This window comes from Microcaecilia unicolor, chromosome 13 (assembly GCF_901765095.1).
Source record: "Microcaecilia unicolor chromosome 13, aMicUni1.1, whole genome shotgun sequence".
Taxonomy (NCBI): Eukaryota; Metazoa; Chordata; class Amphibia; order Gymnophiona; family Siphonopidae; genus Microcaecilia; species Microcaecilia unicolor.
The window spans coordinates 95,357,829-95,380,737 of record NC_044043.1 but is presented as its reverse complement, the minus strand read 5'-3'; the positions used below and the strand labels follow the sequence as shown (position 1 = coordinate 95,380,737).

General features: G+C 45.5%; 1 protein-coding gene across 1 annotated transcript in view; it reads left to right on the top strand.

Annotated features, from left to right (window-relative positions):
• LOC115456646 (ephrin type-A receptor 8-like) overlaps positions 1 to 22,909 on the top strand; it is a 195,916-nt gene that overhangs the window by 63,744 nt on the left and 109,263 nt on the right. Inside the window, exon 3 of the mRNA XM_030185869.1 lies at positions 20,975 to 21,638. Within this exon, the coding sequence (XP_030041729.1) occupies positions 20,975 to 21,638 (664 nt within the window). The remainder of the gene's footprint in view (positions 1 to 20,974; positions 21,639 to 22,909) is intronic.

Genomic DNA, 22,909 nt, shown 5'->3' with positions numbered 1-22,909 from the left:
AAAATTCCAATAGGAAATTTTTGAATTTTATACAGCTTCTTTCATTCAAATACTTCAGGAACCTGGATGCACATGAGCACGAACAGCAGCTGCACTTACCACAGCAGGACAGAAGAATATAAGTGTTGTTGTCATACTGGAAAAGACCAAAGATCCATCAAACCCAGTATCCTGTTTTCCAGCAGTGGCCAGTCCAGGTCACAAGTGCTTGGCAAGATCCCAGAACAGTAAAACAAATTTGATGCTGCTTATCCTAGAAATAAGCAGCGCAATGGCTTATGGATTTTTCTTTTAGGAGGTTATCTAAACCTTTTTTTTAAACTCTGCTCAGCTAACTGTCTTTACCTCATTCTTTGGCAACAAATTCCAGAGTTTAATTACATATTGAGTGAAGAAATATTTTCTCTGGTTTGTGTTAAATTTATTTATTTATTTAGATTTTGCTCAGACCTTTTTCAGTAGTAGCTCAAGGTGAGTTACATTCAGGTACTCTGGATATTTCTGTGTCCCAGGAGGGCTCACAATCTAAGTTTGCACCTGAGGCAATGGAGGGTTAAGTGACTTGGCCAAGATCACAAGGAGCAGCAGTGGGATTTGAAGCGGCCACCTCTGGATTGCAAGACCGGTATTCTAACCACTAGGCCACTCCTCCGCTTAGTAGCTTAATTGCGTGCCCCCTAGTCCTAGTATTTTTGGAAGGCATAAACAAGCGATTCACATCTATCTTTTCCACCCCACTCAGTATTTTATATACCTCTATCATATCTCCCCAAGCTGAAGAGCCCTAGCCCTAGTCTTTCCTCATAGAGAAATCATCTCATCCCCTTTTATAATTTTCGTTGTCTTTCTCTGTACCTTTTCTAGTTCCGCAATATCTTTCTTGAGATGAGGTGACCGGAATTGCACACGGTATTCGAGGTGCGGTCGCACCATGGGATGATACACTTATTCACTCCTAGCCGAGATCATTTTCATGCACCTTTCTGACTAGGGTCCTTTCACAAAGCTGCATTGAGTAGCCTTCCTGCACCATTTATACTCCTTTATCAAATGCATGACCCCTGTTTATTTTTGAGGCAGAGCTCTGATTTCATGCTACTTTATTAATCAGCGTAAGTGGTCCTGTCTGCAGGACAAACACCTTACTGTTTAACTCGAAGCTTCTTATGTGTTTCTTGTCTGGGCTGTCTTGAACAGACAGTAAGCTCTCTAGAGCAGGAACTGCTGTATCAGTTATGTGTTTATAAATCTCTGGACTTGGTGGTAATATTATGTAAAGGTGGTCAGAGTTACTACAGTAGCCCTCCTTCCCCAAAGACAGCCCTGCCCAGGGGTGATGGTGGGACCAAACTTAAATCAAGAAGTCTTGCAATCGGAGATTTTTTTTTTTTTGGGGGGGGGGGGAGCTGTCATACAAATTAATTGAAAGCAGACTGCACCACATCCTCCCTTATTTTCCTCTCTCCTTTTTCCCACCCCATAAACACACGGGGCCAGATTGTTTCTTTCTTCCCATTATCTGTATGGGGATAAAAGCTTAGTAAATTGTCCATTTGTGTTAATTTTAGAGCGTTTCTTTCTGTCTCTGGGGATTCTATCGAGATGAAGAAGGATCTTTGCATCATTTATTAAAACCCGCTTTAAACATAACGGAGAGGGAATTGCACATTGAATGTGGGGCTGGAAAGCCTCGGTCTACACTGTGGAGATATCAAGCTGATCCCTGTCTGATTCCTCTGCACAGCCAAGAGAACCGCTTAGTCTGGTACATAGAGAATTTACATAAATTCAAAATCCTCCATCAGGAAGTGGAAATCTTATTGAGATCCTATAATTAAAGGGCTGCCAGAAAACTAGGACAGTGCAATTTGGGGCAGAAATAAACTTGTCATGATTTTCTCTGTGCAGTGCACAATCGTCCCTTCTTAGTACAGACATGTAAAACAGCTTCGGAGTTATTTAAGCTTGGCAGCTTGAGCTGTGACAGATGTCTGGTATCTTCTGGAGAAGGTATTAAATGATCACATGTCTTGATTGCCACTTGGAAATGTGTAAAGCAGGGTGTATCTTCTCTCCATTAGGAGGGTATTTCTAATAAAAAGAATATCTAAATTTGCAGGCTGTGAGGAACTAAAGTCAGTGCTAGACGGACTTCTGCGGTCTGTGTCCCATATATGGCAGATCAGATCAGGACAGGCTGGAGTGGACTTTGAGGGTGAGTCCAGTAGTTGGAATGTAAGGATATTGCCAGGTAGGCTTCTACAGTCTTATGTCCTGAAAATGGCCTCTATGTATATTATCTGCTTTATATGACTGAATATATATATTCTTTACTGTCTTGTTAAATATACATACAACACAGTAGGAAAAAGCCTCAGAATTGTGAATAGCCCTTCTCGGTTTTTTTCTGGATCTCAATTGTCCCAGGAAAAAAAAACCCCAAGAAGGATTGTCTACCATTCTGAGGCTTTTTCCTACCCTGTGTATATTTAACAAGACAGTAAAGAATATTTATTTATATCCAGCCATATAGAGTAGATAATATATAGTGGATTTCTATGTGCTTGGTGGGGGGGGGGGGGGGGGGGGGTAAGTCCACTGATCCTTCATTTTTGTAGTTAATTACATTGTTACACAGGGGGATCCAAATTTTGTGTGACTGGGTTGAAAGGTCCCCAAGGAACCTTGGTGCTGAGAATCCTGTAGAAAGATGCTCTCTGTAGAGGTTTCTCATTGGTGAATTGGAGACCGGTCAGAGTTGGTCACTATTTCTCCACCATTAGTATCTGATGAACAGAAACTGCCCTCGCCAGGCTCCGGTTCTCTGTTCTTGAGCTCCACCTCCACTAATCAGTCTCCCTCCTGGAGATCTTAATCACGCAAATTGAAATCTCTGTTCCCCTTCTTCTGTAGCATCACTTTGGTTCCTCCTATTTCTCTTGCCTTCGTGCAGCTCTTATGATGTAACAGGGCTTTTTTTGAGGGGGTACTGAGTACTGGCACCTTTTCCATTGTCTGCTAAAATTGACCCATGGACCCCAAGTTTTAATGAAAGAGCTCAGGCTCTACACACCAATTCTGCCTTGTCATAGGTTCTGTGACTGGTTGCAGAGGGCCTGGTCGTTGTGGGGTGGGTCCCTCAGTGATCACCCCATCCCTGAAGGGCGGCCTAGCATTTGAGTACCGGCACCTTTTCCATTGTCTGCTAAAATTGACCCATGGACCCTAAGTTTTAATGAAAGAGCTCAGGTCCTACACACCAATTCTGCCTTGTCATAGGTTCTGTGACTGGTTGCAAGGGGTCTGGCTATTGTGGGATGGGTCCCTCAGTGATTACCCCGCCCCTGAAGAGTGGCCTAGCATTTGAGTACTGGCACCTTTTTTGTTACTAGGAAATATGCACTGGATGTAAACCTCCTCCTCCAGCTGGGATGGATGCAGTATATAAGCCACAGATTAAATTGTATCAGCTCAGCGTAATGCCTGTTGGGTTTTTTTTTGTTTTGTTTGGACTGCCACCTCCATAAGAACCAGGGCTGGGATTCACGTGATTCTTCACTTGTGTCTACCTGGGTATATTTCCTCTATTTTCTATGCCCTCAGTGTATCTAGTCTGGACAATGCAGTGGGTGATCCTGGGCCAGAGGCTCCACTGGGAGGGGGGGGGGGGGGGGGCTCCTGTAGTCATGCCTAGATCTAGCCACTAGCTCCCAGATTCTGTATAGGTGGTTCAATTTTGGGTACAGATTAAAGATCCAAGTGCAAAGTCATTGGCTAAAGTGACATAGTAAATGACGGCAGATAAAGACCTGAACAGTCCATCCAGTCTGCCCAACAAGATAAACTCTTTTTACTTGGTATGTAATACTTTATATATATACCAGAGTTTGATTTGTCCCTGCCTCTCTCAGGGCACAGACCGTAGAAGTCTGCCCAGCACTGTTCTTGTACTAAAAGTTCTGAAGCTAATATTGAAGCCCCTTAAAATTTACACTCCAGCGCATCCATATCTATTCAGTTAACGATCAGGGCATAGACTGTAGAAGTCTGCCCAGCACTCATTTAGTTTCCCAATTACCGGCGTCACCACCCAATCTCCGCTAAGATTCCGTGGATCCATTCCTTCTAAACAGGATTCCTTTGTGCTTATCCCACGCATGTTTGAATTTCATTACGGTTTTCATCTCCACCACCTCCCGCAGGAGAGCATTCCATGTATCCACCACCCTTTCCGTGAAAAAAATATTTCCTGCCCCCCTTCAACATCAATTCATGTCCTCTAGTTCTACCACCTTCCCGTCTCCGGAAAAGGTTCATTTGCGGATTAATACCTTTCCAATATTTGTCCGTCTGTATCATGTCACCCCTGTTTCTCCTTTCTTCCAAGGTATACATGTTCAGGTCTCCTCGTACGGTTTGCAACGCAAATCCCATACCATTTTTGTAGCTTTTCTTTGCACCTCTTCCGGTCTTTTTACATCTTTAGCAAGATACGGCCTCCAAAACTGAACACAATACTTCAAGTGGGGCCTCACCAACGACTTGTAGAGGGGCATCAACACCTCCTTTCTTCTGCTAGTTATACCCCTCTATATGCAACCCAGCATCCTTCTGGCCACGACCGTCGCCTTGTTACATTGTTTCTTCACCTTCAGATCCTCGGACATCAACATCCCAAAGTCTCTCTCCTGAGTCGAGCTTACTAAACTCTCCCCTCCTATCCGGTATCTCTCTTTTGGGTTTCTGCACCCCAAATGCATCACTCTGAGCACTTAATTGGCAGTGATTAGGAATTAGATTCAGATCTGCCCTGTGTCCTGTTCTAGAAAATGCACACCTAAATTTCATAGCACACAACTCGAGGGGGCATGGGCTGGTCGGGAGCCTTCCTAGAATTTAGGCCAGGTGTTACAGAACATCTTAGTTGGCGTGTGTCCGGCGTAAATGCTCACGGCCAAAGTTAGGCGCGAAATACATGCTAAACTAGTATTCTATAAAGGTCATTGCATGCAGAGTGGCGTTTACAGAATGCTAGCACCTAACTTTGCATGTCATTTATTGAATCTACCCCTAGGTCTGTGGTTCCCAAACCTGGTCCTGGAGGCAGCCCAGCCAGTCAGGTTTTCAGGAGATCCACAATGAATAGTCATGAGAGAGATTGGCAATGCACTTCCTCCACTGTATGTACCGTATTTTTCGGACTATAAGACGCACCGGACCATAAGACGCACCTAGGTTTTAGAGGAGGGAAATAGGAACAAATTTTTTTTCCTTTTTCCCAACTCTAAAACCTAGGTGCTCCGGTGCGTCTTGTCCAAATGCCGCCCTCTCCCCGGCCCTGTCACCACTTCTCCCTACTCACGCGATCTTCCCTGGTGGTCTAGTGACGTCGGGGCAGGAAAGAGCCCCCTCTTTCCTGCCCAGCGCGCTGCTCTCCATCCTCCTGTATGCAGCCTGACGGTCTCGGCGAGATTCAAAATGGCCACCGAGAATTGAAGTCTCGGCGGCCATTTTGAATCTCGCCGAGACCGTCAGGCTGTATACAGGAAGATGGAGAGCAGCGCGCTGGGCAGGAAAGAGGAGGCTCTTTCCTGCCCCGACGTCACTAGACCACCAGGGAAGATCGCGTGAGTAGGGAGAAGTCTACCTTCGGACTATAAGACGCACCCCCCATTTTCCTCCCAAATTTGAGGGGAAAAAAGTGCGTCTTATAGTCCGAAAAATACGGTATTTATTTATTTATGAACATTTATACCCCACTTTTTTCCACATGAAGCAGACTCAAAGTGGCTTACAATGCACAGGTGAATCAATTACAATTACATTAGATAGGGGAGAAGGGAAAGGGAAGAGAGACCAAGATGGACGGTGGTAATCCAGATGCTGAGATGGACCAGAGTGGTACGAACAGTTCTCGGCAAGGCGATCCACAATTGGGAACTGTAGCAATACCCAGTAAGCGCAGACGAAGAGCAGAAGAAACAGCAGTATGCGGCCTGAAGAGTGGTAGTGGTCACCAGAGGCAGTTCATATGGCAGTTCAGAGAGGCCTTCTGACGGCAGGTGAAACCACAGATCTCGCACTGTAGAGGTTTCTCGCCTGTATGAATCATTCTATGCATAGCAAGGTTATGGGAGCTCCTGAAGGCGCGGGCACAATATTCACAGATGCAAACCCTTTGGTCTGTATGGTGCTTGGCATGCCGAAGCAGCTGCCTGTGAAGATGAAAAAGCCGTCTGCAAGAAGGGTCCCAGAGCCTTCCATCTCACAGCGAGCATATTGGATTGGGGGCTTTTTCAAATCTCATGAATAGTCATTGTGGATATCCTGAAAACCTGACTTGCTGGGCTGCCTCTAGGACCAGGTTTGGGACCCACTGCCCTAGGTGTTACTTTTTAATGAGGATGACTATGGTTCTGCCCCCCTGGCTGTGACAAAGACCCATCTTGGGAATCAAACCAGTTACCTCCATGTGGCAGTTCACAGCTCTGCCACTAGGCAGGCCCCAAAATACCCTTTTGTTCATTCTGTTGGTTTACATGTAATGCTGAGCGTTGTCCGTTAGAGCTGTTCACTGTTACTTTTCCTATATTCCTCAGGGGTGTACGGCCAGAACCATTTCTGCTCATTTCCCATGTCATTTATGGGAATGTTCATTTTGTCCAAGAAGTTTTGGGCATCTTTTCATTATGAGAGCAATGTCATTAGCGTGAGTTCTTTTGGAAATAGCATGTACTTTTTTTAAGTTTTTTTTTTTTTTTTAAATTGTGGGTTCTTTTTGCAAAGAGTGTGCAACATAGAGAGAATAACAAAAGTTTCAAAGCCAGTATAATGCAGCCTATGAATACAAACTCATAGCTAATCATCAAATAAATAAGTCTTTAACGTCTTCCTAAAAACTAAATAAGAGAGTTTTCATATTAACAGGAAATGTGTTCCAGATACGTTCCCCCCTGAAAATGGAAAGAGTTCTCCATAATCGATTTTAATCTTGACACATTTCACTGTAGGGTAACCTATTGTTAAAATCCGGTGGAAATAAAGGTTTCTCCTCAAAGAGGGAATAGACGACTAATCCACCGACCCCTCTGCATTTAATCCAAAAAGTGATTTGAAAACTAAACATCATATCTTAAATTTAATACGTCGACATACTGGTAACCAGTGGAGTTTATTAAGAATAGGTGTTACACTATCAAAGCGACCCACACCAAAGATTCCTTTATGTTTATCCCACGTATTTTTGAACTCCGTTACCTTTTTCATCTCCCACCACCTCCCGCGGGAGGGCATTTCAAGTATCCACCACTCTCTCTGTGAAAAAATACTTCCTGACATTTTTCTTGAGTCTGCCCCCCTTCAACCTCAATTCATGTCCTCTAGTTCTACCGCCTTCCCATCTACGGAAAAGGTTCGTTTGCGGATTAATACCTTTCAAATATTTGAACGCCTGTACCATATCACCCCTGTTTCTCCTTTCCTCCAGGGTATACATGTTTACAAAATACAAGCTTAGCACGCAATTTCGTGTTTAACTTTGGGCATGAGGGACTTCCTTTCCCGCCCAAGTATTGTCAATTAGGTGAAGAAATGCAAGTGTTCTATAACTGCAAATCTAAATGCTGGGAATGTCCCCGAGCCACCCATGCCTCTCCCCTGGCAATGCCCCCTTTGGCGTTGTGAGTGATAGGTTATAGGGCAGATCCGCACGCAACTACCGACAATGGCCAATTAGCGCTTGTGCCCGAAATTGTGAACTCAACTTTCGGCAACCTATGCAAAAGCCACGTGCAAATCTGCCTTCAAGCCAAAACAATGCTAATTTAAGCAGAAGGGAGAACAAATCTCATACTTGCATGGTATGAATTATAGTAGAATAAAACTCTAGTTGTTTATCTGTTCACTGTGTTAAACGAGTCGGTCACTGAACAAAGGGAGGGACAGTACAGTTATATTTTTGTGATTATCCGTCCTGGAATGAATAATGGAGTAGAAACCTCCCAATGGCATTTTACAAGACTGAGGATCACATGATCTGAGATGCAGCTAATCCACATCTTTTTTTTTTTTACATTTGTACCCCGCACTTTCCCACTCATGGCAGGCTCAATGCAACTTACATGGGGCAATGGAGGGTTATGTGACTTGCGCAGAGTCACAAGGAGCTGCCTGTGCCTGAAGTGGGAATCGAACTCAGTTCCCCAGGACCAAAGTCCACCACCCTAACCACTAGGCCACTCCTCCACTGTTGCTACTATTTGAGATTCTACATGGAATGTTGCTATTCCACTAGAAGTCGGCCCTTGCAGATCACCAATGTGGCCGCGCAGGCTTCTGCTTCTGTGAGTCTGACGTCCTGCACGTACGTGCAGGACGTCAGACTCACAGAAACAGAAGCCTGCGCAGCCTTCTACATGGAATGTTGCTAGTGGAATCTCCAATAGCAGCAACATTCCATGTAGAATCTCCAATAGTAGCAACATTCCATGTAGAATTTCCAATAGTAGCAACATTCCATGTAGAATCTCCAATAGTGTCTATTTTATTTTTGTTACATTTGTACCCTGCGCTTTCCCACTCATGGCAGGCTCAATGTGGCTTACATGGGGCAATGGAGGGTTAAGTGACTTGCCCAGAGTCACAAGGAGCTGCCTGTGCCTGAAGTGGGAATCGAACTCAGTACCTCAGTTCCCCAGGACCAAAGTCCACCACCCTAACCACTAGGCCACTCCTCCACTCCACTTCCAGTGTTTCGTTACTACCCAATAAACAATGATACTAATGGGGTCCTTTTACTAAACTGCCCTCATGCTGGCGCGTGTTTTAGTGGCACGCAGATTCATTTTTTTCAGCGCACCTGCAAAAAAATGCCTTTTTAAAAATTTTTGCCAAAAATGGACATGCGGCAAAATAAAAATCAGCATACATCCATTTTGGGTCTGAGACCTTACCGCTAGCCATCGACTTAGCGGTAAGGTCTCATGCGTTAACCAGGTGGTAATGACTTGCGTGCGTAGTTGATGCAGGCCAGAAAAAAAAAAATTATTTTTCAGATCCTCAGAAGCTTAGTGGAGATTGGGTGGCAGAGCCGATGGTGGGAGGTGAGGCTAGTGGTTGGGAGGCGGGGCTAGTGCTGGGCAGACTTCTATGGTCTGTGCCCTGAAAATGGCAGATGCAAATCAAGGTCAGGTACATAAGTACATAAGTACATAAGTAGTGCCATACTGGGAAAGACCAAAGGTCCATCTAGCCCAGCATCCTGTCACCGACAGTGGCCAATCCAGGTCAAGGGCACCTGGCACGCTCCCCAAACGTAAAAACATTCCAGACAAGTTACACCTAAAAATGAGGAATTTTTCCAGTCCATTTAATAGCGGTCTATGGACTTGTCCTTTAGGAATCTATCTAACCCCTTTTTAAACTCCGTCAAGCTAACCGCCCGTACCACGTTCTCCGGCAATGAATTCCAGAGTCTAATTACACGTTGGGTGAAGAAAAATTTTCTCCGATTCGTTTTAAATTTACCACACTGTAGCTTCAACTCATGCCCTCTAGTCCTAGTATTTTTGGATAGCGTGAACAGTCGCTTCACATCCACCCGATCCATTCCACTCATTATTTTATACACTTCTATCATATCTCCCCTCAGCCGTCTCTTCTCCAAGCTGAAAAGCCCTAGCCTTCTCAGCCTCTCTTCATAGGAAAGTCGTCCCATCCCCACTATCATTTTCGTCGCCCTTCGCTGTACCTTTTCCAATTCTACTATATCTTTTTGAGATACGGAGACCAGTACTGAACACAATACTCCAGGTGCGGTCGCACCATGGAGCGATACAACGGCATTATAACATCCGCACACCTGGACTCCATACCCTTCCTAATAACACCCAACATTCTATTCGCTTTCCTAGCCGCAGCAGCACACTGAGCAGAAGGTTTCAGCGTATCATCGACGACGACACCCAGATCCCTTTCTTGATCCGTAACTCCTAACGCGGAACCTTGCAAGACGTAGCTATAATTCGGGTTCCTCTTACCCACATGCATCACTTTGCACTTGTCAACATTGAACTTCATCTGCCACTTGCACGCCCATTCTCCCAGTCTCGCAAGGTCCTCCTGTAATCGTTCACATTCCTCCTGCGACTTGACGACCCTGAATAATTTTGTGTCATCGGCGAATTTAATTACCTCACTAGTTATTCCCATCTCTAGGTCATTTATAAATACATTAAAAAGCAACGGACCCAGCACAGACCCCTGCGGGACCCCACTAACTACCCTCCTCCACTGAGAATACTGGCCACGCAATCCTACTCTCTGCTTCCTATCTTTCAACCAGTTCTTAATCCATAATAATACCCTACCTCCGATTCCATGACTCTGCAATTTCTTCAGGAGTCTTTCGTGCGGCACTTTGTCAAACGCCTTCTGAAAATCCAGATATACAATATCAACCGGCTCCCCATTGTCCACATGTTTGCTTACCCCCTCAAAAAAATGCATTAGATTGGTGAGGCAAGACTTCCCTTCACTAAATCCGTGCTGACTTTGTCTCATCAGTCCATGTTTTTGTATATGCTCTGCAATTTTATTCTTAATAATACACAAAAAGTAGCACATGTGAGTTTATCTTGTTGGGCAGACTGGATGGACCGTGAAGGTCTTTCTCTGCTGTCATCTACTATGTTACTATGTAAAGAGAGTCTGCACAGAACTGCCTCTCGGTACATGTAACATGCATGTATTAATGGTTGAAAGAGGTGTCTGGGATGTACAGGCCCAAAATTGTGAGTGAGATTGAGGCGATAGTGTCCTTAAGAGCCAACGTTTCAAAATTATTGGGGGTGCTAAGCCCAATGGAAATTACCCCTTCTTGGACACACAAAATCTTCTCAATATTGGGGGGGGGGGTGCTCAAGCCCCCACAGAACCGGCTCCTATGATAGCGTCCATCCTTTGTCAAACTGTCCTCTCTTGTGGTGAAGTAGAGGCAGCCAAAGCAAAAAAGAAATCCTTGTGATAATTAATCCAATTGTGGCATACAGGTAAAAATAATTCCTTTCTAGCCTGGAGAAGGAAAGAGGGAGAAATCTCTGGGTCACTTCCTACCAAATAGAATCTCACCAAGTAATAGCAGAAACCGTCAGGGGCTGCTTGAACTTCAAAGCATTTCCTGAGGAGGCTGGAAACATCTGTCGCTTCCGCAGGGAGACCTCTCTGCCCCTTATATTACGCACAGCAGTCAGTGAGTTTTCAAAAATTTGTCTTTCTACACACAAGATCAAAGCGAAGTACATCACAGTCACATAATACTGATCGTACAATAAACGAAACTGAATAAAAAAAAAATTTAAACCCAAGAAAAGCAAATTTATATCTACTTTCATTGTTAAGCCGTCTGGCAGGGAAAAAGTATATACAGGCCAATATTCAAAAGCAATTATCGTTTATCGTTTATTCATTTACTAGACCGTCACTTATTACAAAAGTAAATCAGAACGGTTTACCATATAAAATAACATTAAAATAATATTAAAACAGTAAGTAAAACATACTCTGAAATCCATTTGTGATAGGAAAGCAGTACAAAAAGACAACGCACATACAGATTTCACAGATAACAGCCTCTGCTCACCAGAATTTTCAGAGGCAGGAGTGGGACCGAGCATGAGCGGAGCCAGGGAAGTTCCGCCATGTATTCGAAGAGTGGCAATATTTATTTATTTTATTTTTGTTACATTTGTACCCCGCGCTTTCCCACTCATGGCAGGCTCAATGCGGCTTACATGGGGCAATGGAGGGTTAAGTGAGTTGCCCAGAGTCACAAGGAGCTGCCTGTGCCTGAAGTGGGAATCGAACTCAGTTCCTCAGGACCAAAGTCCACCACCCTAACCACTAGGCCACTCCTCCACTGTTGCTACTATTTGAGATTCTACATGGAATGTTGCTATTCCACTAGCAACATTCCATGTAGAAGTCGGCCCTTGCAGATCACCAATGTGGCCGCACAGGCTTCTGCTTCTGTGAGTCTGACGTCCTGCACGTATGTGCAGGACGTCAGACTCACAGAAACAGAAGCCTGCGCAGCCTTCTACATGGAATGTTGCTAGTGGAATAGCAACATTCCATGTAGAATCTCCAACAGTAGCAACATTCCATGTAGAATCTCCAATAGTAGCAACATTCCATGTAGAATCTCCAATAGTATCTATTTTATTTTTGTTACATTTGTACCCTGCGCTTTCCCACTCATGGCAGGCTCAATGCGGCTTACATGGGGCAATGGAGGGTTAATTGACTTGCCCAGAGTCACAAGGAGCTGCCTGTGCCTGAAGTGGGAATCGAACTCAGTTCCTCAGTTCCCCAGGACCAAAGTCCACCACCCTAACCACTAGGCCACTCCTCCACTCCATATTGGGTCTGCCATCCGGATAACATAGGACAGACAAAAGGTTGTTCTAGTCAGGGCTGTTGAGTTGTTACTTGAATCCTTCTATTCTGACTCTATTTTTTTTTCTGCTGTCTGTCCCAGACTCCAACTTATACTAAGTGTAGTAAATCAAAGAGAAACAACAAATTCCACAGAATCCAAAATGGCTCATTATTCAGGGGAAAAGCCTCAAAGAGCTCCCAGACATAAACTTGATCTGACGGAGCTAAAATGGACTAAACTGTTCTGTCTTCATCATAGGCAAAAACCCCGATTCCACAGATCTAGAAACTTTAAATGCCTGTGGTAATTTTTTCAAAATTTTTCTATTTTTTTGATACACAAAAACAAACTGTTATCCGTGCATAATACACCGTGATTTGAACACACTATCCGATTTATCTTACTTATCTTAAATCGAACGGTGTTCACTGGATGCTGCCCTCCGCTATGCGGTCCTCCACTTGCCGCCCTGAGCCGACGGTGGCCAGCGTCAGACTCAGAAACAGAACGAAGCCTTGCGCCAGAAGGAGAGGACCTTGGCTGGCGGGGGAGGGTTGGCTGCAGGAGGGGGGGTCGAGAGGGTCATCGGCGGGGGGGGGGGGGGTCAAACTTGGTGGTGGGGGGGGGGCTAAAATGTGCCCCCTCACCTCGGGCTCTGGACCCCCTCCCACCGAAGTCTGGCTACGCCCCTGCATAACGCAACACTTTTCCCTCTGTTTACAAAGCCAGGCAACATTGCTGAAACAGTCCATTCAAAGTACTTCAATGCCTTTGTAAACGGGGGGGGGGGGGGCCTTTATTTTTATAGTCTTCAATATTTTGCAGTTCGATGTGGGTTCTATGCAAAGAAGCCGGACAAGCCAGGACTTACAATTTTAAACACAATCAGAGATAAACTAATACAATCAATTCCTATCGCATTTTTGAAACCCGTTTGTTTTAAGCGACCGTCTACAACTTACGTAATCTGATGCTTCTGTTATCAATGAAGAAATGTCTTTACCTAACTTAGGGGCCCTTTTTCAAAGCCGCGGGACGGCTAACGAGTGGGTAGCATGCGCCAAATTGACACTACCACCAGGGTGGCATGTGTACCTGGTGGTAATTCTGAGTGTGGAATGTGCTGAATCCCGTGGGGGGGGGGGGGGGAGGCATTGTGGTAATCGGCAGCGCAATCACGTTGGCACGCTCTGCATGGTTACCGCACAGGTAGCGCGTGAGCCCTTACTGCTAAATCGATGGCTGGCAGTAAGGACTCGGTCCATAAACAGGCGCTCGCTAGTTTTAATTTTTGCGCGCTCCCATTTCCCAGCCCGTTAAAAAGAAATGGCCTTTTCTCCAGCCACAGTAAAAAGTGGCCCGGCACGTGCCCAAAAGACGCACCCATGCTACCGCAGGCCACATTTTACCGTGGCTTTGTAAAAGGACCCCTTAGCTGCCTGATAAGAAAATATAGAATCGGTACATTTGTTCCTTGCTTTACCCTTTCGTAGTTGGAAAAGAAGACAAATTTACAAATTGAGTAGACCATGCTAAGTTCAACGAAACAAAAACATTGCATTGAATAAAAAAGGTGCCAGACCATAAGAAATCTTATACATGAAAATTGAAATAAAAATTCTAGAACATACTGGCAACCAATGAACTTTGGCATAATATGCCGAGAGCCGATCAGATTGTTTCAGAGAGGTCAGCCTCGGTGTTGTGTTCTGAACCGTCTGTAACGTCCTCAACAATAACTGAGAACAATTCAGATAGGCAACGTTGCAGTAGTCCAAAGAACTAAGCAATAAAGCCTGAACCAGCAACCAAAACTGATGTTTTCTAAAATATTTTTGAATACGACGTAATTTGCCCATAAGGAAAAAAGCTTTCTCAACCACCTTATTTACTTGAAGCTCCAATGAGCCTGTTGAGTCCAGGAAAAACTCCCAAAGCTCTCACAGAGGAGGAAAAAAGAATAAACCTGTCGATGAATCACAATGTTAGGTTCTGTTCCCCTCCCCCCCCCCCCCCCCCCCCAGAACCAGTAATTAATAATAGCTTTGTTTTTTCGGTGTTCAGTTTTAATCTATGAACTGTCATCTAGTGTTCTACAGCACCAAAAACCATATGCAAAATAGGCAACTCAGGTGAAACCTCCACCTGCACTGGGAGAAGGACAGTTATTTCATCAGCATAATTAATAAATAAATAAATACAACCCGTAATTTCTCCAATACAAAACCCAAAGAATGTATGTATAAATTAAATAACAAGAGGGATAGTAGAGAACCTTGTGGAACCCCACGTACATTGCTCCAACAACCTGACAAGCCCCGCAGACATACTAACTCTATACTTTCCTACTGAGAAAAAAAACCCCAGAGCCAGGATATAATTACACCTGTAATCCTGATTGATATCAAAATCAACCAATTCAAATATGCGCAATCAATCAGATTGGAAGATCAGTGCTTTTCCCCCCTTCACTGACCCCAGCGTGACTGTATCCGATAGAGGACCCACTACAGTCTCGGTACTAAAATTTGATCGAAACCCCAGTTATGAAAAATGAAGAATTCCATTCTGTTCCAGAAAGTGTGACAATGGAGATGCGATCACAGCTTCCATTAATTTCAGAAACAAAGGTATCGATGCGATTGGCCTGTAATTTGTGGCCGTTCCCACCGATTCCCTAACATCCTTCAATATAGGGCGTAACAATGATCCCCCCCCCCCAATTCAGCATCACCGATGGAGGGCAACCACCCAACCTACAAGAAGATCTAACATATAGAGTCTAAACATCTGAGCAAACTGGCTGAACCATCTAAGTCTTTATCTAATAACTACTACTACTATTTAACATTTCTGCAGCACTGTACAATTAACAAAGAAGGAGAGTCCCTGCTCAAAGGAGCTTACAATCTAAAGGACAAAAAGTGCAGTCTATCAAGATTGAGGCAGTCTAGATTTCCTGGATAGAGGCACAATGGTTAGATGCCGAAAGTGACATTGAAGAGGTGGGCTTTGAGCAAGGATTTGAAGATGGGTAGGGAGGGGGCTTGGTGTAGGGGCTCAGGAAGTTTATTCCAAGCACAGGGTGAGGCGAGGCAGAAAGGGCGGAGTCTGGAGTTGGCGGTAGTGGAGAAGGGTACTAAGAGGAGGGATTTGTCTTGAGCGGAGGTTATGGGTAGGAGCGTAAGGGGAGATGAGGGTAGAGAGGTAGTGAGGGGCTGCAGATTGAGTGCATTTGTAGGTTAGTAGGAGAAGCTTGAACTGTATGCGGTGACTAAAATACGTGTGCTGAAATGCAAAGTTTTTGGTTAATTCAGTATAGGTGGAGTTAGGAAAGCTTTGCAAGGTAGACTAAAAATAGCGGAGGAGTGCAATATTAGTAGGATGCTGAGAATATCTTAGACAGAAGAATTCAAGAAGTTCTCGAAAGTAATTTAATAATAGGTCAGTTTTCAGGATACATTAGAGCTGTGTTCTTCATTGCAAGGCCCGAGGGCCAGTGGTGGCCTCCGTCAACCCTGTGTGTTGCCCTCTGACTCTTTCCCCAATACACAATCTCCACCTTTCCTTCACTCTGGCTGCTGGAATACCGCCATAAAAGTTATCGAGGCTGATATTCAGACCATTGGAACCAGTCCAGCTAACGCCTGCGGACAGAGGTGAGAGACCTGATATTCAAGGTTTCCGGTGACCAGCATTGAACATCATCCGGTTTATTTGTGGCCGGTTCAAACATAACTGACCAAGCCAATATTCTGCACTGGCTGGTTACGTTTGAACCAGCCAAAGATAGGCCCTGCTATTTTAGCGGCCCCAGTTTGGCCTCCAAACTTAGCCGGCAGTGCACTGAATATAACCGGTTAGCCTCTAAGCACTGACCAGAAACATTCAGCAGGAGATGACCAGCCATCTCCCTCTGAGTATTTGTTGATAGCCAGTTAAGCACTATTTAACCAGGCCAGTTAAATAGCGCTAAATATCTGGGGGGGGAGAGGGGGGTCTGTGTTTAATACCTGTACCATTAACCTCTCATTGAGTTTGAGCTGTGGGCTGCCCAAAATACCACTCCATTCTCCCAAGACAGGTGGAGCCCCCAATTTACTGCGCGCCATGCGATGCTGGACTAAAACAGTCCTCTAGCGAAAGTATAGGGGGAGAAGAATCAACTTGAAGGGGGTGGGGGTAGAGGTTGACAGGGTGTCTGATGCATTGTCTGAGGATAATCTTTTTTTTTCTCACATTGAAGTTTATTTCACAAACTGTCCCCCACTAGAAAAACGGTGAAAAATCTCGTTAGAGAAGAAAATCTTGTAGTAATGAACAAGGGAAGATGGACATAAATGTAAGAATAACATTAGTAACTAAATGTGTTGGCTGAGCTGCCAACCCAAGCTCTTGACAGACTGCCAGAGATGAAAATAAATGGAAGGTCATCTTCACCACTAACATCTAGAAAGATGAATCGCACAAGTAAATCATGACTGCAAGAAACCGGAAGGGTCTGACTGGAGATAGACAACTCGGTATGTTCCTCGTATCCTGAATTGTTCCCTTGAGCATCCTTGCCCGCTGTTATGAGAGAGGAGACACGCTGGATCAAGATGGGCTTTATGTTCTTAAGTCTGTAATCGGCCTGCTTGTTGGTTTTGAACTGCAGTAGGATCCGTTCCTAAGGAGAAGGGAGGTGAGGGCCAGAAGTCCTTGCTGAAGATAAAGGGAATTCCATAAGGAGGTGTTCTCCACCCAGGCCTCTCACAAACTGATCCACTGCTGACTATACCGACAGGCCCGAGGAGGAACGTTTCCACAGAAACAGTTGCTTTAAAATTAGAGTTTGCAAATGCGTTTTGTGACCTATCACGTATAAGAGTTATGTTACCTCATATTTGGAACTGGAAATGCAAGCAGTACTGTGATTTCACAATTCTGCAATCATTTTTCTTCTATAAATGTTTGTTTATTTATTTATTTGTGGCATTTATACCCCGCTCTTTCCCGCTCGATAGCAGGTTCAGTGCGGGCTTACAAAGTATGGTACAAAGTATCGCATAGATGACAACGTTACATAGAGTAGGACAAAAGCAGTGGCGTACCAAGGTAGGGGCGGTCCGCCCCGGGTGCACGCTGCTGGGGGGGGGGGGGTGCCGCGCGCCTGTCAGCTCTTCGTTTTCATTTTCCCTCTGCCCCGGAACAGGTTACTTCCTGTTCCGGGGCAGAGGGAGCATGGAAACGAAGAGTCGACAGGCGCGCGGAACCCCCCCCCCCCAGCGGCATGCACCCGGGGGGGGGGGTTCTTTTGCTGGAGGGTCGCGCTGCACCTGGGGGGTTATTTCGCCGGGGGGGGGGCGCATCGATGATCCGCCCCGGGTGTCAGCGCCCATAGGAACGCCACTGGACAAAAGTAATAGGTGTGGGGAGAGAATTGTAGTGTGGGTGATGCTAGTGGTGTGAATTTGGGTCGGGTTTAGGATTGGTCATTTGGGTAGGCTTGTTTGAAGAGGTAAGTCTTCAGCAGTTTTCGGAAGGGTAGGTATAAATATGTTAAATTTAAAGTCCTGCTGTCCCCCCCCCCCCCCCCCCCAATGTCTGATTGGCTATGGATGATATCTTTTTCTTGTGGCTAACAGTAATATGCCCATTCTTTACAAAACTTTACAACCTGAACAAGGCGAAGAGGGGCCGTAACCCGCACGGAGCGGCAGGTACAAGTCGAGCCACTGTACTGGTCTTTATCTGCTGTCATTTCCTGTGTTCCTGTATTTATGCTTTGCCCCATACACAGCACCCAGCAAGGCAAAAATATAAAGCAGTTACAATGTATCATTCCACTAGACCCCTGATGGCGAACCTATGACACGCGTGTCAGCACTGACACGCGGCGGCGCCGCAGTGTGGTCCGCCCTCCCTCCTCGCTCCCGGAAACTAACCTTAAAGCCTCCTTTCACGTCGCAGCCAGCAGCAGCAGGGCACGCCACTCCTTCCTTCCGTGTCCCGCCCTCGCCTGACGTAACGTCCGCGAGGGTGGAGCACAGAAGGAAGGACGAGAGGTCTGCCCTGCTGCTGCTTGCTGCGACGTGAAAGGAGGCTTTAAGGTTAGTTCTGGGCCCGGTAGCGGGTGGAGGGGGGGCCCAGCGACCTCGGGTGGGCAGCGATCTCGGGTAGGGGGGGGGGCCCGGGGGCGGTCCTAGTAGCAGTGATTTTTCTCGAAGTGACACACCACCCGAGTTATGCTCGGTTTTTTTGGCGAATTTTGACACACCAAGCTCAAAAGGTTGCCCATCACTGCACTAAGGTAATTGCAAGAAAATCTAAAGGCCTAACAGAATGTGTCCTCCTGGGTTTCCCGGTTGGAGTGTTGCCTTGATGAAGTATTTCTATGTATTTCTTAAATTCCATTTCTTTAATATAGGAACGTATGATTGTCTTCTTCAGTGGGAAAGGACCAGGGAGTCCTGGGTAAAGGTGACAAGCCTGTCTGGCTAACAGCTGAGAAGTATCCCTTGCTGGAGCAGTAGAGATGTGAACCACTGGGCAGAGAGGCTAGTGCCAGCTGGTCCATGTCTGTTCCTCTACTGTATCAGTATTGTTAAAATTCCCCCATTTGATGAAGATTTTGCCTTTTGTCTCTTTCATTTGAACCAGTAATAGGACTAATTCTGTCCAGTCCAGCCTTTTCATCCTCTGCAAGTGAAAGTCCTGGTAGATTCTTTGCCAAGACACTCTTGATAGCTCAGTTAACAGTTAACGGGGGCAGTCTTGTGTGCAGTTCTCTAATGTTATTGCTACTGAAGTATCTTGGGGGGGGGGGGGGGGGGGAGAACATTCTCCTGCTTCAGGTACAAATTAATAGTCTTGATATGAGTGAGATTTGCCAGCTGTAAGGCCCAAAAGCTCCCAGTCTCTCTACAAACCCCCAAAACGGTTCTTTGAGCCTAACTTAAAAAACAACAAGGCAAGCGATCTGCAAAATCCAATGTGGAAAAAGAAGCCAGCAGATCAATATAACATCAGAAAGATTTTATTGAAGATACCGCATGTAAACAAATTTGCCCGACACAGGCCGTGTTTCGCCCACCAAGGGCTGCGTCAGGGGCTAATTTGAAACCTTCTGAAAAGAGCAACTCTAAAAACGGAAAACTTGTGGTGTATAATAGATTGGAAAAAACCAGCGCATACAGCAGTGCATCTGCTTGCGTTGTGTTAAGAGTCACATCATTTTAGGCATCTGCTGTATGCGCTGGTTTTTTCCAATCTATTATACACCACAAGTTTTCCGTCTTGCCCCATCCTTGGCCACCTTTAAATCTAGACTGAAAGCCCACCTCTTTAACATTGCTTTTGACTCGTAACCACTCGCCTCCACCTACCCTCCTCTCTTCCTTCCCGTTCACATTAATTGATTTGATTTGCTTACTTTACTTATTTTTTGTCTATTAGATTGTAAGCTCTTTGAGCAGGGACTGTCTTTCTTCTATGTTTGTGCAGCGCTGCGTATGCCTTGTAGCGCTATAGAAATGCTAAATAGTAGTAGTAGCAACATTCCATCTAGAATCTCCAATAGTAGTAGACTTTGCGCCTTCTGTCTCGCTGCACCCTACGCCTGGAATAAACTTCCTGAGCCCCTACGTCTTGCCCCATCCTTGGCCACCTTTAAATCTAGACTGAAAGCCCACCTCTTTAACATTGCTTTTGACTCGTAACCACTTGTAACCACTCGCCTCCACCTACCCTCCTCCCTTCCTTCCTGTTCACATTAATTGATTTGATTACTTTATTTTTTGTCTATTAGATTCTAAGCTCTTTGAGCAGGGTCTGTCTTTCTTCTATGTTTGTGCAGCGCTGCGTATGCCTTGTAGCGCTATAGAAATGCTAAATAGTAGTAGTAGTAGTCTCTTGTAATCAGAGGTGATATTGTGATGTCATAATGCCTCAGGCCACCAATAAGAGCCAACCTCATCAGTGATGTCACAATGGCTTGATTGTCCTATACTTGGCTCACTTTTATTACATAGCTCTTTGAGCAGGGACTGTCTTTCTTCTATGTTTGTGCAGCGCTGCGTATGCCTTGTAGCGCTATAAAAATGCTAAATAGTAGTAGTAGTTTTTAGAGTTGCTCCTTTCAGAAGGTTTCAAATTAGCCCCTGACGCAGCCCTTGGTGGGCGAAACACGGCCTGTGTCGGGCAGTTTGTTTACATGCGGTATTTTCAATAAAATCTTTCTGATGTTATATTGATCTGCTGGCTTCTTTCAGCCTAACTTTGCATAATTGTTCTCAGGTCTGTAGCTATCAAGTTTCTCGTTTTTAACTTGTTTTTTGTCTCTCCCTGCATCTCCCTTCTCTGTCTCTCCTTGTTACATCCTATATTTACTTCTCTCCTGTAATCTTTCTATCTCCATTTTCCTTTTTTTTTGCTTTTGTTTTTTCCTCTTTCTCCTCTTCCTTCCTTCCTGCGTTTTTTTCCCCCTTTTCATTTCTGTCCGTTCTTCATTCCTTCCTTCCTCTTCCCATTCCGTCTCTCCCTGTTCTTTCTCTGCAGTGGGATTCCATCAGTGAGATGGACGAGCGTTTCATTCCCATCCACACCTACCAGGTGTGTAACGTCCTGACTCCTAACCAGAACAACTGGCTGCGGACAAACTGGGTGCAAAGGGAGGGGGCGTGGCGGGTGTACGCCGAGATCAAATTTACACTGCGGGACTGTAACAGCATGCCCGGTGTGCTGGGTACGTGCAAGGAGACCTTCAACCTCTATTACCTGGAGTCCGACCGGGACCTTGGCACCAGCATCCGAGAGAGCCAGTTTCTAAAGATCGACACCATCGCCGCAGACGAAAGTTTCACTGGTGTAGACTTGGGGGTCCGTCGCCTCAGACTTAACACCGAAGTGCGGGGAGTCGGGCCTCTGGCCAAGCGGGGCTTCTACCTTGCCTTCCAGGATGTAGGGGCTTGCATCGCTATAATCTCTGTCAGGATCTACTATAAGAAGTGTCCTGCTTTGGTGAGGAACTTGGCAGCCTTCTCGGAAGCCGTGACTGGTGCCGACTCTTCCTCCCTGGTGGAGGTGCAGGGACAATGTGTGGCGCACTCTGAGGAAAGAGACACCCCCAAAATGTACTGTAGCTCTGAAGGGGAGTGGCTTGTCCCCATCGGGAAATGCGTGTGCAGTGCAGGCTACGAGCAGCAGAGGGACGCCTGCATAGGTGAGTCCCAAACCTTCCTGTACCCTGCCTTCCCCTGGGTGTTTTCTTTGTTGTTGTGGCTTATAGGAGAGGCCTGAATCATTTTACCACTAGGCTATTACTGGGATGGAAGTGAAACCACATTTTATTTACCAGCTTGTGGCTCTGTTTTTTTGGGGGGGAGGGGAAGAGAAAGACTAAGGATAGATGAGTAAGCAAAAGGAGATCGAGCAATTTCTCGTCTCTGATGTATAGCCACACAGTGTGAATAGGAGGATGGGAATTGGCCAGTGCCTGTTCCAGAAAGTTCAATCCCTCTGTCAGTAAATGGTTGCAGAAAAAGTATTCTAAGCACTAAACTAAGCTTATAGAAATTGGAAGCCTTAGAATAGGCAGGTGCAGGTAGTCTGGCATGTCAGGGAAGGGAAATGGGACTTTTGATATACTGCCTTTCTGAGGTTTTTGCAACTACATTCAATGTGGTTTACATATATGGAGGAGTGCGGAGGAGTGGCCTAGTGGTTAGGGTGGTGGACTTTGGTCCTGAGGAACTTAGTTCGATTCCCACTTCAGGCACAGGCAGCTCCTTGTGACTCTGGGCAAGTCACTTAATCCTCCATTGCCCCAGGTACAAATAAGTACCTGTATACAATATGTAAGCTGCATTGAGTCTGCCATGAGTGGGAAAGTGCGGGGTACAAATGTAACAAAAAAAAAAAATATATATATATATATATATTCAGGTACTTATTTTGTACCAGGGGCAACGGAGGGTTAAGTGACTTGCCCAGAGTCACAAGCAGCTGCAGTGGGAATTGAACTCAGTTCCCCAGGATCAAAGTCCACTGCACTAACCACTAGGCTACTCCTCAGCCTCTGAGTGAAATGAAAACACACCCAAACTTTAGGGGAGAGAGTTTGAGGAAATTGTAGGTTTTCTTTGGGTCATCCCGGTCAGATGCTCTTGATAACTCAGCTCAAGGTAGCCAGGAGGGATGTAGAAAGGAAGCCTAGAGAGGGGTTTTAATCTCTAGGGGTCCCAGAGGGTGGACACATATCTGACCCTCTGTTGTACATTGTCCTTGCTGGGGTCTTCTGCCAGGAGTGTGATGGTATATCCCAAACAGACAGCAAACTGCTTTCGCTGTGTCTGTCATCACCTGACCATTCCAGCAGCTGCAGAAGTCACTTTGGCATGAGTCAGGCAGTGACCACAGTTGCTTGTGGGATGTGTTCTGGACGGGGTGCACTGAGTTTGAACAGGTGCCTCACAGAGGAGGTTTAGGATACAC